General features: G+C 41.7%; 1 protein-coding gene across 1 annotated transcript in view; it reads right to left on the bottom strand.

Annotated features, from left to right (window-relative positions):
• Positions 1-16,709, bottom strand: part of GAS6 (growth arrest specific 6) — a 41,986-nt gene that overhangs the window by 11,641 nt on the left and 13,636 nt on the right. Inside the window, exons 3-10 of the mRNA XM_074147483.1 lie at positions 15,034-15,058; positions 14,176-14,238; positions 9,543-9,665; positions 8,522-8,641; positions 6,539-6,664; positions 5,264-5,385; positions 4,378-4,496; positions 3,797-3,986 (exon numbers count right to left, since the gene is read on the bottom strand). Coding sequence (XP_074003584.1) covers positions 3,797-3,986; positions 4,378-4,496; positions 5,264-5,385; positions 6,539-6,664; positions 8,522-8,641; positions 9,543-9,665; positions 14,176-14,238; positions 15,034-15,058 — 888 coding nt within the window. The remainder of the gene's footprint in view (positions 1-3,796; positions 3,987-4,377; positions 4,497-5,263; positions 5,386-6,538; positions 6,665-8,521; positions 8,642-9,542; positions 9,666-14,175; positions 14,239-15,033; positions 15,059-16,709) is intronic.

Here is a 16,709-nt window from a genome sequence, read left to right as displayed (position 1 = left end):
CATTGTTTCTTCATCTGCTGAAAGTTAAATAGTAGAAGTACTATTTTCTCACAGCCTCTCAAGTTCCAAACTCCACTGTTACAGGTCTAACCAAAACTAAGAGCTTGATCCTGTGCATACTGAAATCCAGAGTCAAGCTCCCCAACTGCTCCGAAGGTTGTTGGGGTTGGGCTTCACAGAAGATGAGGTTGAAAAGTACAAACAAGTCCATACTTCAAGTGAAATGTGTGGCTACATGTTTTGTAAATGGAGACAGGTAAAAAGGAATAACTTCTCCTCAACAGGATTGCCCAAATTAAAAACCATGCCAGACAGAGGAAAAAGGAAAAATGAGGGTGGGGAGCAGATTTATAGTTTTATGCCTCCAACATACAGATTAAATGGCATTTAGAGACAGGGGTGGCCCTGGATGTTAAGGCGAAGAGAACAAAGTACCTGTAGGGTAGAGGCAAAGGATAAGAAAGCAGAGCAGAGAAAGAAGAAACCACCAGTATCCCAGTAATGCAAGCAGCATCCCAAGTCTCAGAGGCGAGTCAACCATAAAGTCAAGAGACTAAGGACTCCTTCCTCCTGCTGCCATTCATCTGGGGGTAAATCCTTCTGCCTTGGGCCAGTATCAGGCACAGCATTAACAGTTTCACTTTGGGAGACAGTCATCAGACCTACGGCCATCGAACTGCTCCACGCAAGCACTCCTGTGCCAGCACTGTGATGCTCTCTGCCCTGCTCATGCCGTTCTATGTCTCCGGCAGCTGCCAGGCCCTGCTCAGCCCATGCTTAGGGCAGCAATTCTGGCTGCAGGGACACCTCTGCCCCAACTTTGGCATGGCTCCTGTCCACCTGCACTGCCCAGGGCGTGCGCTGCTGTCACAGCACCCACAGCTCTGCCTGCACTGTCCCAAAATGCCCTGGGGAAGAGTCTTCAGGGGATTTATACAACGTGCAAAGAGAATGCACAAAGAGTGCGTTGCTGCAGCAACCCAACCAGACAATTTGTTGGTTATGATGGTACCTGGACATAAGAGCCCTGACACTGCTGGCTGGCAGGAGACCAGTAATTCTTGCCTAAAAACGATACTTAATTTTATCATACTGACTTCTGTCCCTGCAGAAAGCAAACACAGCTTATGGGAAAGTTTGTAATTACTTCATAATGAGGTCTGGCACTTAACAAGTATGTTACTCTCCTGTGTTAAATGGTTTAACTTGATAATTTCACTGAATTTCACTGACTGCTTTTTGTGACTCCCAAGTCACCCCAGTGGCATGAACTCTGCTTTTCACGTCTTCTGTCACCATCCTCCCTGTGCAGGCAATTACAATTAGAATCACAGAATCATATAGGTTGGAAAGACCTTTAAGATCATTGAGTCCAACCATTAACCTAGAACTGCCAAGTCCACCACCAAACCATGTCCCTAAGCACCACATCTACATGTCTTTCAAATACCTCCAGTAATGGTGACTCAATCATGTCCCTGGGCAGCCTGTTCCAGTGTTTGACAACCGTGTCGGTGAAGAAATTTTTCCTAATATCCAATCTAAACCTCCCCTGGTGCAACTTGAGGCCATTTTCTCTTGTCCTATTGCTTGTTACTTGCGAGAAGAGACCGACCTCCACCTCTCTACAACCTCCTTTCAGGTTGTAGAGAGCAATAAGGTCTCCCCTCATCCTCCTTTTCTGCAGGCTAAACAGCCCCAGTTCCCTCAGCTGCTTCCCACAGGACTTATGCCCTAGACCCCTCACCAGCTTTGTTGCCCTTCTTCGGACACGCTCCAGCACTTCAATGTCCTTCTTGTAGGGCCAAAAACTGACACAGTATTCAAGGTGCAGCATCACCAGTGCAGAGTACAGGGGAATGATCGCTCCATTAGTCCTGCTGGCCACACTACTTCTAGTACAAGCCAGGGTGCTATCGGTCTTCTTTGCCACCTGGACACACGGCTGGCTCATATTCATCTGGCTGTCAACGAACACCCCCAGGTCCTTTTCCGCCAGGCGGTTTTCCGTCCACTCTTCCCGAAATCTGTAGTGTGTCATGGGGTTGTTGTGACCTAACTGCAGGACCCGGCACTTAGCCTTGTTAACTGTTGGCCTCAGCCCATTGATCCAGCCTGTCCAGATCCCTCTGTAGAGCCCTCCTACCCTCAAGCAGGTCGATACTCCCACCTCACTTAGTGTCATCTGCAAACTTACTGAGGGTGCACTTGATCCCCTCGTCCAGATCATTGATAAAGATATTAAACAGAACTGCCCCAATACTGAGCCCTGGGGAACCCTACTTGTGACTGGCCGCCAACTGGAGTTAACTCCATTCACCACCACTCTCTGGGCCCGGCCATCCAGCCAGTTTTTTACCAGGAAAGAGTACACCCATCCAAGCCGTAAGCAGTTTCTCCAGGAGAATGCTGTGGGAAGTGGTGTCAAAGGCTTTACTAAAGTCTAGGTAAACAACATCCACAGGCTTTCCCTCATCAACTAAGCGGGTCACCTTGTCACAGAAGGAGATCAGGTTAGTCAAGCATATTTCTTGGCATATTACAAATTAGCAGACCAAATCTTACATCAAATTTAGTAAGAACTGGCTTGAGGTTATTCCTACCTGTAAAGATACAGCATGCCATACATTTTATCTACAGCTTTGCTGAACCTCTACAGCTCTCCATTTGGATTTGGAATCTAGAATTGTTTCAGTGACAGTAAAGGAACTGAATTAAACATCACCTCATCTGCTCAGAAAATTACCAAATGTCAATAGTTGACAGTGAATGCACTCAAGGACTTCTTTATTTATTCATTAAAAACAAAATATTTCCCACGTTGCTTTTTTCTTTAATGAATAATTCTGAAATTTTTTATACTAAAAAATTTAAAGCAGAAAATTATTCACAGTTACCAGCATGTATGTGAGTTAGCTAAGAACTTCCCACCCACTCCCCAAGAGACACATTAACTTAAAAGTCAAAAGATCTAATTAAGACAAAATGAAAGGGGGGAAAAAGGCACAAGTGAGAAGATGCACATATGAATTGCTGATTTAGTGCAGAACATACTACAGGATGCTTTTCCTGATCCTGTCACAAGTAGTAACACCCATGACGCTTCCTGAACCACCAGATGTTCTGACAGTGTCAAGAACATCAATCCTTACAAGCTCCAAGATGCAGTGCATCATCTTGTAAGATTGCTGGGACTAGTAAGCAGAGACCCACTTAGTTTCCAATAGACTCCAATATCTTTGCAAGGGAAATGGACTATTTTTTATATAAACAAGTCTGAGGAGTTTAAAAAAGGATACTGTAGCATCACAGATTGGTCAAGGGCTCAAGACAATGAGCCCTCTGACTAAACAAACAAATAGATGAGTAAACACAACCAACCACACACATACAGCAAACAAACCACCCTTAAAACTTCCTTAAGAGAGCAGCTACTGAGTTCCTTTCCTCTTACTCCCTTCCAACCCTCACCCAGAAGGCATCTTCTCAAACTAACATGAAGTCACATTAGCGCTGCTGCATCTCAGAGCTACTGTGTCTGCTCTGGTCAGGCTGGCGTTGTACAAATTAGTGACCCAACCTAGTTTACAAGGGATATAAAGTATAATTCAATTTCTTAGGAAAAATACCCTATTCTCACCTTAGGATGTATAATGTATTGGCGTGCATTAAATGGATAGGTTGGAAAAGCATCTTCTCAAGGATACAAAGAATACACAAAGTCTAGCTGCACTTGACAGAGCCCACCAGCAGCACGACAAGACAGGATAAGATCCCAGCAGTGGTCTGGACTCACTGTTTGCCACATGCCGTGGTTGATGAGGGGTCCGCTGCTGGTCACGCGGCCAATCCCGTTGTATTTCAGCTGCAACTCTAGCCGTCCTTTGCGCAAAGCCAAGACTACCCATGTGCTGTCTTGATGGCCTCCAGCAAAGAAAAGGATACCTTCAGGATCAAAGGTTCTAAAGTCGAACTCAGCCACAAGTCTGACCGCACAGGTGCCAAGAAATAAATTAGTTATGCAGAGTTCAAAAACCACAGAGTACTTTCCATACAGATAGCATCAATTCTAGCAGTTATAAAGCTCCGTTAAAACATACTAGCTTTTAATGCACTCCTAAAAGACTTAAGCTGTGAAGATGGCTTTTAAAATACCACCAAGAATAAAGAATACATTATTGGACTTCAGTAATTATCTTAGGAGTGATGCGGTCAAGGCTGTCTTTCTCTATTACTGGTTTGGATGATGTTTTGCCTTACAGGACTCCATAATCCAAACAAATAAGGATGATCATAGAAATAATTGTTACTGTAATGACCTAACTCCATTGCATGCATTAAAGCCGGACAACGCATCCAACTCTAAATTGTCCTCACCTCGTCAGTTGTTTCCTTTTGAAGCGCAGTCTGATAACAGGAATGCCGCTGAACATCCTCCCCAGGTACAAGGATTTAATACTTTTTCCAACAGCAAAAGGCACACATGGTATTATGTTCTATAATCAAAACACATTTTTGAGTGCTTATTCTCCTCACACAGCAGAAAGAGAATCAGCGAGTATGCCTCCTCTTCTTTTCTCATGTAGTTGCTACACATAGAGCAGGCTATGGTACTTTAATATTTATACTCTCAAAATACAGTTGTTTTGGTACCGAGAACACTTCCTCTTTCCTTCCCTCCTCCCTCCTATCCGCCTTGGAGGAATGTTTTCCTGTTGCAAAATGAAATCATACTCATAAGGTACAGCATAAGGTTTTCTACTGCAATGTCGTGCCTGCAACAAAAGATGTCCTAAGAATTTGCTGCTGGTTGTTTTCTGCAACCAGCAGCCCATCCACCTGAATCCCATCTGTCTCCAATGCCTGGGGGATGAAAGTTGCAAGTGCAAGTGCTGGTCCATAACTTACACCACATGCCCTGAGACCTTTGCACCAGGGGCTAACTCAGAAAAGCTGGTGCAGCCAGAGGTAACTCACAGCCAAAGAGAGGGCTGGCAGGGCTATCACTGGTATGCTCTTATTGGAATGGGGACAGGAGGAGCATGAGAACAGAGACTCTGGATGAACGTCCTCCCAAAAAGGCTAACAAGACCCCTCTTTTCAGGAGAGCTGCTGTCCCCAGCTCACATGGCCTTGCCAATATGATTCCCTCCTGCTGGTCACTCAGCTTAAATGGCTTTGGTCCAGAGCTTCATCAGTTATTCTTAATTGCAATGTAAAATAAAGGTCTCTTCAGCAGTTACAGCAACAAAGACTAACATACCTCACATGTATTCATGTCCCGGGAAAGTTTCACTCCCCCTCTGCCGTCGCAATGACAGGTATAACTCCCTGGCGAGTTGACACAGGTCTGTTCACAGAGCTTTTCTTCACATTCATTTATATCTAGACAAAATCAGCAAAAAAGAGAAGAGAAAATAACAATTGAGTTTGTTTAAACATGAATCATCTGGGGGAAAAATACGTTATCAGTGCTGTTTTGTAGCACCTTTCATTTGAGCACGCCCAAGTGCTCTGCAGCCAGTACTTACCCTGTGCCACATCTTTACAGGAGGGAAGAGTTAGAATTAGCATCTGCACAAATCTGTTTTCACAGACAGATTCCAGCTGCCCAAAGATACACAGCGAGTCAGTGGGAAGGCTGGAAGCAGAGCTCAACTCCTTGTCTGCTGGTTCAGAGCCCTGGGCTTGAACTTCTAGACAAGACTTCCTCCCTTCAGGCCCCTTCTGCTATGCCTGTGCTGACTGGCTCCTGCTCCTTCAACTCAGCTTCAACTCAGGGACTGCTTGCTTCATTGCTACTCAGCAGCTGGATCCTCAACAGACAAGTAAAAGCTGAGCTTCTCATTCATTATTTTCTTTTTTTTTTTTTTTTTTTTTTTGTTTCTTTGGCTTGTTTTTATCCGCTTTGCAAAAAAACAGAGGAAAACAAATTGTGACGGCCCACAGGGATCTCTTCAGGCAGAGATAAACACTTAGAGCCCGGCAGGGCTGGTTGGCGTGTGATTCAAGCCATTACGTTAACTTAGACAAAAGGCAGAGAACAATGCTAGTTTTGGAATACTTTCAAAACTTACTCCGTTGAAAAAGCTTGCAGGCAGTGTAGCCAGCAGAACTGTGCATGGTCCCAATGCATATTAAGCTCCTAGTTCAGAGTAATACCACAAGACAGGTTTTGAAAGAACAACAGCTACTGCTCTGTAACTTTTCTTGTCCTACAAAGAGAGACAGCAACATGCACAGATGCTTTCTGAACTTCCACCAGATCTTGTACTTGTAATAAATTCAAGAAATCTCAGGACTCTGGCTCATACAGCTTCATTCAAGTCATCGAAGATGACTGCAAACTAGATGAACTCAAAGATGACAACAAATGGCAAACTCACTCACAACTAGGGAAAGGGAACAGAAGTCCAGTGTGTAAGCAAGATTAAAAAAAAAAAAAAAGCTTTTACCGAAGCCTGAAATTAAACTTCTGGGGTTTTATAGCTTTAAATCATTTAATAAATGCTAACATGATGTTATTTCATGAGCTTACCCTGACAAGTCTTTCTCACGTTGTCGTACTTGTAGCCTGCATCACAAACACATTCGTATGAGCTTATTAAATTTTTACAATGAGCTTCTCCACAGATGTCTGTTGATGCTGTGCATTCATCTATGTCTGCAAAACAAGCAATTAAACAACATTCCTTCAGATGAGTATAATCACTTCACTGTTCACACACTGGAGTGGGCTCAGGGTTGAATGATCCCTCTATTATTTTTGGTAACTGAAAAAACAGTATCTTTTAGAATCTACCTTTAGGCTTAGCTATAAGAAGTGACTTCAGGCTTTCAAAACCAGTTGTTGCTCCTTTCTTTAAGCCATTAACCACTATTGGAAAAAACAATGCAAAGTGAGCCAGGCGAAGTACTGTAAAACAAAATAGCTCCCACAAAACCAAAAAAACCCCACTCCACTCTAGGGCCTGAAACTGGGTTAAAAAGCAGCAATGAGGAAAAGCAGTATGATTTTTACCGAAACGCAGAAGGAACACACAGCCTGTGGAGCATCACAGATTTCTGTTCTCCTTCCTCAGACAAGCAAACTACCCTTTTTCACGCATTCACAAAACTAAGATCTAAACCTGTAGATCTGTAGCGGTGAAGGGGAATTGAAGCAGCCCAATTTGTCACAAAGAACAAGTTATGTCTGAGAGACGTTGTGGGGTTTCACCGTGAAGGCAGGCAACGGACTGCAACCAGAGGTCCATAAAAACAAACAAATGTTTTTCTAATGTGTTAACTAATACCCAGCAAAATCCTGGTGTTGACAAAACATTTGCATTATACTGAGAGTTTAATATTTACTTTTGCTTTCTAGTACATGTTAAAACTACTACTACATGTTACAGTTTGTTCTTTTCCCACGTATGAGTGAACTGGCCTATGCTTATATGCTACATTCACAGTGCTCTAGTAGACAGTACTAGGGTACTATACAAATACACATACATATGAAAACAAATGTAATTGTGAGCCCACTCACCGTCCGCCTGTCCATGCCAACCGGCACCAGAGGAAAGGCACCACTCAAAAGGGAAGTTGGCTCTTCTAAGCGGCTGCTCCCATTAGAAAGGGATACCGTGTAATCTACATAGTCATCGCTTTAAACAGTGGAAGTGACACAGAAATAAAATCCTGCTCTTTGTCTTTTTTGCCGGCAGCATTAATATGTTGTTCAGATCAGGTATGCAAACTGTTTAGAACTATGTTGTCACATCCATCTGTAAGAGGCATATACACACACTTGCCTGGTTTTTCATGAGATACACATAACTTTAACAGCCACCCATGATCATTAATGAGTCTGTGTCTCAGCACGCAGTTTCTTAACACTTTTAAAATCTCAGTTGCTTAAGTTTGGGCTATGTAAATTCATTCCACAGTTTCAATCAGATACTCCAGATCCTTACTTTCTGTTCTCAGTTGCTATGTAAAACAGTTGCCAACCTTTACTATGGCCTTTCTACAGCTATTAATATTCAGTTGCAGTGAACTTATCCATCCATATCTATCTGAACTCATTAGCTGCTGCACATATCCAAATTTACAAAAACAAATTAAAATAAGAAACACACAAAAGAAAAACAAACGGCTCATATACTACGACACCGTGAGCCTGGAAAGAATCATAACAATGCATCTGGCCAGCCTCTCCTCCTCTCAATGTCAGGATATCAGGACTGATCAGCTAAACCAATTTAGCACAATCCAAGCCACAAATCCTCTGTGAATCACAGCCCGTGTGATGATATTGGAGAGTAGCATGGTGTGATCGCTGACAAGCCCAGGCATGTAGTGCTGGCTGGAGCACCCAGTACAACCCCAGCAGAGCACAGCCGACAGGAGCAACCAGCACATCTCTGCTGGGCTAGGGAGTGGATGTGGGATGCTTAGTGCCACCCAGCTCTCTGAAATACAGTCACAAGTCACTAAGCATTCGCTGAAGCAAACTGAAAGGCCCAGCAAAGCTTACCTTCACATGTTTTGCTGTCTTTAAGAGCGAAACCACTGTAGCACGAGCAACGGTAGCTGCCTAGCTTGTTGAGGCAGAGCTGGTTACAGCCACCGTTCTGCACTCTGCACTCATCAATATCTGCATCAAAAGAAAGTGTTACAGTCAGCTTTTCACCTCTGTAAATAATCTGGAGGGTGAGAGCGCATAGGAGTTGGGAAGGAGAAAGACCAAACAAGAGTCTATTACAGCTGCAACACAATGATTACAAAAAGTACAAAGATTTTATCCAAACACTTCAAGTACAGTAGTTCGAGTTCATTAAATTAAAAAAAAAAGACAGAGAAGGAACTGTAACTGAGTATCTCTTTCACAGCTCTGAGAATGCAGAAAAGTATCTTTAGTCACTGTGGTGGAAGTTTGTTTGCAGAAGCAAACTAATTATAATTACCACATTTTATATCATAACTAACTTTTAAAATTATACCATGACCAGTAACTTTTAATTAAAGCTTTAAAAAAACCCAAGAATGATATATCCTTACTACTACAGAACTCATGAGAACACAAAAAGTTTTAAGTTCACAGATATTGAGCACAGTGACATAAACGGTGCTCCGCTGAAGTTAGTAGCACAAGCCTACCAAATTCAGTAGAGCCTGGATTTCACCCTCGATGTGCCTTACCTGCTCATTATGTCCAATTTGTATCTGGGACTCTAGAGTTAGCTGATGGGTAGAGCAGCATATTTCACAGCATTTTATAAGAAACAGAGGGGATATGCTTCAGACTGGTCAGTTGGAGCATAACTTCTTAGATTACCTTGCCAAGACCAAGCTGAGATTCAACAAAGTCATATAAAAAATGTTGATGTGAAAGGGTTACCTGATTTCACAGAAGGGTAAAATCATGAGTGGGGTGTAATCCAGGTTCAATTCTGTGACTTTCAAATTGTGCTGCACAGTACCAGTGCCCATTTGAGGATACAGCAAAACCCAGTACATCTTTCTTACAGGTATAAAAGATAACGAAACCCAATTACCTTTTTCACACGTTTTTCCCTGCCAGCCATGCTTGCATTCACAATAGAAATCCCCCTTGAGATCTTCACATTTGACGGTCCCTTCTTTGTGACAAGGATCAGGAGAGCACTGGTTTGGCAAATCTGATTTATGTAAGGAATAAAAAACAAAACAAAACATAACAATACACTGAAGTCACTGACAACCGGGTGTTTCACTCTTGTTAGAAGTCAAGAAGCCTAAACAGTAATGGAGAATCACTATCAGAAACACTCACACCTGGCAAAACTGGAAGCTAATTCTTAGTGCTCACATGCCAAACAAGCTGTGCCCGGAATTTTGCAGAGCACATGCAGTGGAATTCATTTCATTACAAAAGGGAGTGAGCTACCACCCCCATATCTGAAGGGCACGTCCTGAAGGAACAACTCCAAGTAGCTCCTTTTAAAGAAAGTTAATTACACTCTCCCTAGTTTTGGAGAAAACAGACAGCAGAAAGCAACTGAAGTACTCAAGCGAGAATGGGTACTCTTTTCAATTACTTTTGGTAGATCAACTGAGGATCTTACCAGGGCTGATAGATTTGTTGCTAGCAAGCGTTTACATCTGAAATTTTGGTCAGAGCTGTCCAACTTAGACTTTTCTATTATGTGGAATAAGAATAAAACAGAAATACCAATGTGTTAACAGCATAACAATAGCCAACCACTAATACAGTTTAGAGTCAGCACGATGTTCCTATGGGGCCAACTGACTTACTTGGAGACTGAAGTTAGATGCACACAGTGTTGCAGTTTATTGAGATTACCATGGAGTATTAATTACATATTTCTTTACATTTATCGCATTGTACAATATTAAAGTTTTCACCACTCCTTTGTCTGTAAGGTGTTTAATGGAGCTTTGGATGTAAGGACTGTCTAGTGCAACTTCAAAAACTATGACAAACATACCTGTCCACTATGCTTATGTTTATAATAAAGATTCCACTCTTGTTCTAAAGAGGACTAACAGATGCCAGAAATCAGCAGATGATTGGCAACAGCTGTCATTAAATATAGTGGGCTGAATCAAGCAGGACAAAATAAACGAAGCAAAGAAAGGAGCTCTATAAAAGGTCATAAAGGATCACAAATCTCCACAACTGATGGAATTTCCATTTCAAGTTGTGATTTCATTCACCTCTATCAAAATACAGCCAAAACATATTGGTTCCAGGCAGTGTCTTGCTTTCCTCCTCCATAACCAGAACAGCTTCAGCCTCTAGCTGAGAAGATAAGCATTTATCCTGAGCCTCAGCAAGGTGCTCCATCGTGGACAAGGGAGGAGAGAGCCAGAGGGCAGGTAAGGAATGGAGTGTGAATCGGCTAAAGAAATGCTGATTTTCAGTATTTTGCCTTGAGTCTCAGAAGCTAGTGCCTGGGAAAACTCTACAGGAAAAGCATGAGTACACAACCCTAAAAGCCTCACAGAAATAACCATCCACTCACTGCAAGCAAGGCCTAATTATCTTCCTCCCTCACCACTCAAGCTGTGCAGAGGTGGGTCAAAGCCACAGCTGAGGTTGAAGCCAGGCCACACAAAAGAAGACACAGCTACATGGGCTGCCTGAACATCCACCTGCCAGAATACCTTCGGATAAATCACTGCCTAGTGAACACACCACTGGAGGTGGAGGAGTCGGGGAAGGAGAGGCCAGGTTAAGGCAGAGATGAGCCATGACAGAGCAGCTCTGATCAGCGTGCTTCTTTTCCTAGGCAGGCCAGAATTTGTATACAGTAAACAGAATGGTTCAGGTATAGTAAGCCAAGTCTGTTTTCTTGAAGCAGCCCAAACTAAGCCTCCCAGGCATGGTATTGTTTTCAAAGTCACTTGATGATAAGCAAAACAAGTCAACAGGGCAATGCATGACTTATCTGGTGTATCCTCAAGTTTCTGATTCTTTTTTTTAAACTGGATTTTGATGTGCCTTGCAAAGCCGGTTGGAAATAACACTGCCCAGCAGAGTACCACCCTATCACAACACATGATAAATGGCAGGAACAACCACGGACATTACTATTGCATCAATACTGTGCCAATAGTTTGCTCCTCTTATCATGAGAGTCTGAAAACATGAGACACAGCTTTATACTCTCCTGGTGGCTTCACAGTTGTGTAATTCTGCTAACTTTGAAGAAGGTGCTCCTGATTTAAACCACTGCAAGACAAAATGGAGCTTTTGTTTCCATTCATTTACATGGCAGATTTTAGAAAAAGGTATTAAAGGTAAGGAAGGGTATGACCTTTTTGTGTGCTTTGAGCTATATCTGATAGCACATATATGGCTCATAAATGCAGACAGAGAACAGAACTACCAGTTCCATTTTTGAAGTCAGTATGGAAACAAGACTTCACCTAAGTACACTGACTGCTGCTTCCAGTTCATTACTCTGTACTGTGAATTTATTTTTTGATATTCACAAAACAGTGTGAATTAAAAATACATTGGAAAAATGGTAGATTCTGAAGATTACGACACTCACTATTAAAAGCAGACAGGACCTAACAAAAATCCCATTGTGTTTTTTAAGGCTACATGCAACGTTTTTCAAAAAAAATCCTGTACAGTTTTCCAAACTCTTACAGAACCAAGTCCCTAATTCCTAGCTGACATATAGTATCTTTTTTAGAAGAGAATCCAGATCTGCAGACAAAAGTGCAGGTATCTATCTATGTGTAAGGCAAGCATCTATCTGCAAAGTCTTTGTCTTAAATTGTCATTGCAGCCGGTGGAGATCTAGTCAGTACAATAAACTGAGTCCATAGAGTGATTCCGTTCTCCCCAGAGCAGACACAGTTTGGTCCGTGGAATCCCTTTAGAACCACAGACTGCAATGGGAATACCGCCCATGTAGGCACCTATGCTGGAAACATCTGCATCCACCTCTCTGAATCCAGAGCTGAATCCTACCTGTAACCCTGATCTAAAGATCTTATGAAACCGAGAATCCTCAAATACTCTGCTAAGCTATCTAATCACTGTCACAGTTAAAATCTGTACCTTTTTATTTCTAGTATAAACTAGTCTAGTTAATCACCCTCTAGCCCTTAGGTTCTGCAATGTCTTTGTATGCCAGATTAAAAGAGTCTTCCACTACCTTGTTCTGAGAGGAGAAAGACTGCTAAGAAACAAAATTTAAATGTGTCTTGCAGGCACAACCCCACAGAGCTACAGAGTCTTTTGGCAGCATCTGTGAAAAATTAAGAGGCACACTGAAATTGGCCAAGCACAATGCCTGTCATTCTTCCAAGCGCATTTCAGGCTCCTTCTCCGTTACATCTCCTGTGAATTGACAATGGCTAGCCAAAACTCAGCCATTTAAAAATACTTTAATATTTTAATGGGGGAAAATATTATCATTTATTTTCCAAACCACTGCATCTGCAATGGGCAAAAATCCCTAAAAACAATTATTCAGCTTTTATTTTTTCAGATTTTTTCATCCATACCCTTTAGACTTGCATTTCTAAAACACTATTAGCTGTTTGGAACAAGTGTTTCCAGTTGATACCACTATTTTTCTGCCTCTTTGCGATGCCACACACATGAGCAAAAGGAAGCCTTCAGCCTCATGTCCCACTATGGCTGCATACCACAGCTGATGCAGGTACCACAGCCAATGCAGGTACCACAGATCTGAGAGTTCCCAGTTCAGAGGACCCTCACATCTGCAAGTGATACTGCTCCATCATATCAGGGCAGGTCTCAACATACCACATTAACCTTGGACTTCACTCGTCAAAATAGGTTATTGTAATGCAGTTTATAAACATGAAAGCTCGACTAAATTCAGTGCTTTCATAGCACTAGTATGAACAAGTGATTAATCAAACTTGATCACAGTAAGAGGTTGAACCACAGGGGTAAAAATGAAAATAAATATACATACAGGTGATTTTCTCTCCATTTGAACTGATCTGCTCCCAGAACATATTTAGAATATTTATGCAGCTTTATATCTTTAGCACTACTAAGATTCAAGAAGGAACTGGAAAGGTCTTAGAAGAGTTAATTAAATTCCGATCTCTAGTGTTACTGATGAACAAATAGCCCTTCCCCTTCTATACAGATATCAGTTTGACTTCCAAATTGATTTGAATTTTTAAAGGTTGTAATATTTAAAGCACAGTCACGTGACATGTGATACTGATCTCCTTAGGTAAAGCTGTCAGAGGCCTGACACAAGCCTGAGTTTGACTTCAAGCTTTTTTTAAGGTTCCTTAAGAGGGGTGAGCCAAAGTTAGCATTCAAAAAAAGAAAAAGAAAATGAAAGGCCAAGCATAGCGCACAACCTTCTGGTAAATCCTATTTCTCGTCCCTCTTGCTTCTCAGATTATTCAGACCTTGGGAAACTGGTGGGAAAGAAACATCTCGCATCATAAAACACCAAAGCACCAAAAGATGAGAGCGAGGCGGCAATAGGTGATAAAAGGGAAAAGGTCTTGTTTTGCTGCTTAGATAGGGCAAGCGATATGGAGCCTCAAGCCTAGAGAATAGGAAGCCTAGTACTAAAACAATAATAATAAAAATGGAGATGGCTGAGCTGGTTCCACTCCTTCAGGTAACATGAGCGAACATGTAACTACAATATACAAAACAAAAATGCTTACTATGAACGCATGTAAGGAAATCTGGACTTCTTGTATACGGTGACCCATATTTCTGAATACAAGCTGAAGAACAGAAAATGAAATTGTCATTATTATAATGATGACATGGCAGCTGTCCAAAGCATGTAAACGATACCTATCCTGCTGGTACATTAAGCAAGGATTTGGAGGGTGAATGCAAAACCTATGCAATATTATAATCTCCCAGATGCCTTAAAATTCTTCAGTTCATTAAAATTTTTTACCTCTGATGTACAATAGAGTTATAAGCCATCTGAAGAGGATGATCACTTAACCAGACGTTACTATGATTCTAAAAACATGTTAGTAGCTACTCAAATTTAACCTACTAAATCTCTTTAAAAAAAAAATCTAAAAAGCGCATGGAGTTTTCTCAAACTGTTGGCATCTGCAATCTTAAGTACTACATATTAAATACAAATAGAAAACAACATGATGCCATGACTATTATGCAGTCAATAGAATTAGCCAGTGGTTCAATCAGTAAAGGCACTTTTTTTTTAATAAGGACACTACTTAATAGCTAAATTAATTAAAAAGGGAAAAAGGTAGAAGACATTTACTAATGATGCAAGCTACAGATATAAATACAACATCAATATTTTAACATGCAGAAAACACATAAAGGATGTCTGTATGCAAATCTATACACAAGTAAAAGACACACCTCAAAATCACATAAGGAATGTACAGTCTATCTTAAAAGTTAGAAATGCATGTTTACTGCAATCAGATTTTCATCACTTTCCTCAGCAGAGACTTCAGCTGTGACAAGCTCCAGTGTCAGGCACCACACACCAGCACTGCCACAAAGTGAAAGTAAAAGCTGCAACTCACCCAAGTATTTCGGGTAAAAATACTCCTGTAGGAGGGAGAAAAAAAAAAGCAAAGATTTATTGAACAATATTTGCTTCTATTGTCAAACTATTTAAGAGCTGCTGTTAGTTTGATGGTCTTGCACGGTAGTTGTTTAACAAGGTCCAAACACCAACATCAGTTTTAAACTGAAAGAGGGGAGATATAGATTAGATACTAGAAATTCTTTACTGTGAGGGTGCTGAGACAATGGAACAGGTTGCCCAGAGAAGCTGTGGATGCCCTATCCCTGGAGATGTTTAAGGCCAGGCTGGATGGGGCTTTGAGCAACCTGCTCTAGTGGAGGTGTCCCTGCCCATGGCATGGTGGGGTTGGAACTTGATCATCTTTAAGGTCCCTTCCAACTCTAACCATTGTACGATTCTATGATCCTCATTTCTTTTCATTCAGAGCCCGAAGCAGCACAGTATCATACATGCATTTTGTGTTTCGAAGAGGTAAGGTAGGTTAGCTCCAGTCTCAAGGTATTTTTTGCCGACAGCTGACCTGGTAAGTGGCAGTGGCTGAGTGTGAAGCCACTTACCCGCTACCCAAGAGGTAAAGGTGCTGATGGTGGCATGAGGTAGGGGAAGGAAGAGAAATCTAGGGACAAAACCCCAGAGGGAAAGTATAGAAACATTTAGTCACTCAGTGCCTCCTCAGAGGCTCTCTGCTGATGCAGGACACGGGCAGCATCCTAACACCATAACCACTAAAATAAAAGGATACCACCCGACAACTTACCAGCACCCATTGCCATGTCACCTACTCCATCACATCATGGAGACTGCCCACTCAAAGAAGGGAATGATGAAAGTTTACAAGTGAGGGGAAAATCGACTTTCATTGACCTAAAACTGGACTGCAAAAGGCATTCCCACTCTTCTCATGGTATAGAACCATGTGTTACTGTCCCTACCATGTATCAACAAAGTGTAGGCATACAGCAAGAGCAGCAGTCTGCTGATGTGATGCACGTCAGAAAAATACTCAGCCTGGTGAGGCCTTGCCAGTCACATAATTGCTTGCAGCAACACAGAGAAACAGCAGGAAAATACAGATTGGCCTAAGCTGATCATTAAACCACATCCTTAAAAAAATACAAGAATTCATGGCCAGGGAAAAGCGTTTCTTTCCAACTTCACTTCATACTGGATTTCATAATGTGTAAGTCACTAGTTCAAGTGCTGTTAAAATCGTAACTGAGGTGTGCAACGAGGGAAAACTTGTGGATTGTATCAGCGCCTAATTTTTTTGTTAAAATAAACCATTTCTCAGCTAATTATGAAAGCATATGCATAGTATAATTCTCTCTCATGCAACATGAGCAGTTTTCATACAACACTATCTGCAGTGAGATTGGGACAGTAAATATCTTGTATTCTACAAAATTAATTTGGTCTGTCTTGGTGCAAGATTAGAAACTATTCTGTTTTCTCCTCTTATTACACGTTTGGATCAGCTCGTGCATACATACAGACATGTACATAGAACAGAGACAGGCACACACCGTGATTCAATTTGACCTGGACTGTCTAGAGCAATCAATTGGTTGACAAGGTCATATAAACTAAAAGTTTTGCATTGCTGTCATCCTCCAAAAAAATCAATCACTTCCGGCAAATACGCTCTACTTACTTACTGAAATGCACCATGTA

Source organism: Numenius arquata, chromosome 1, assembly GCF_964106895.1.
Source record: "Numenius arquata chromosome 1, bNumArq3.hap1.1, whole genome shotgun sequence".
NCBI lineage: Eukaryota > Metazoa > Chordata > Aves > Charadriiformes > Scolopacidae > Numenius > Numenius arquata.
The sequence above is the reverse complement of the archived record's forward strand: the minus strand, read 5'-3'. Positions and strand labels throughout refer to the sequence as shown.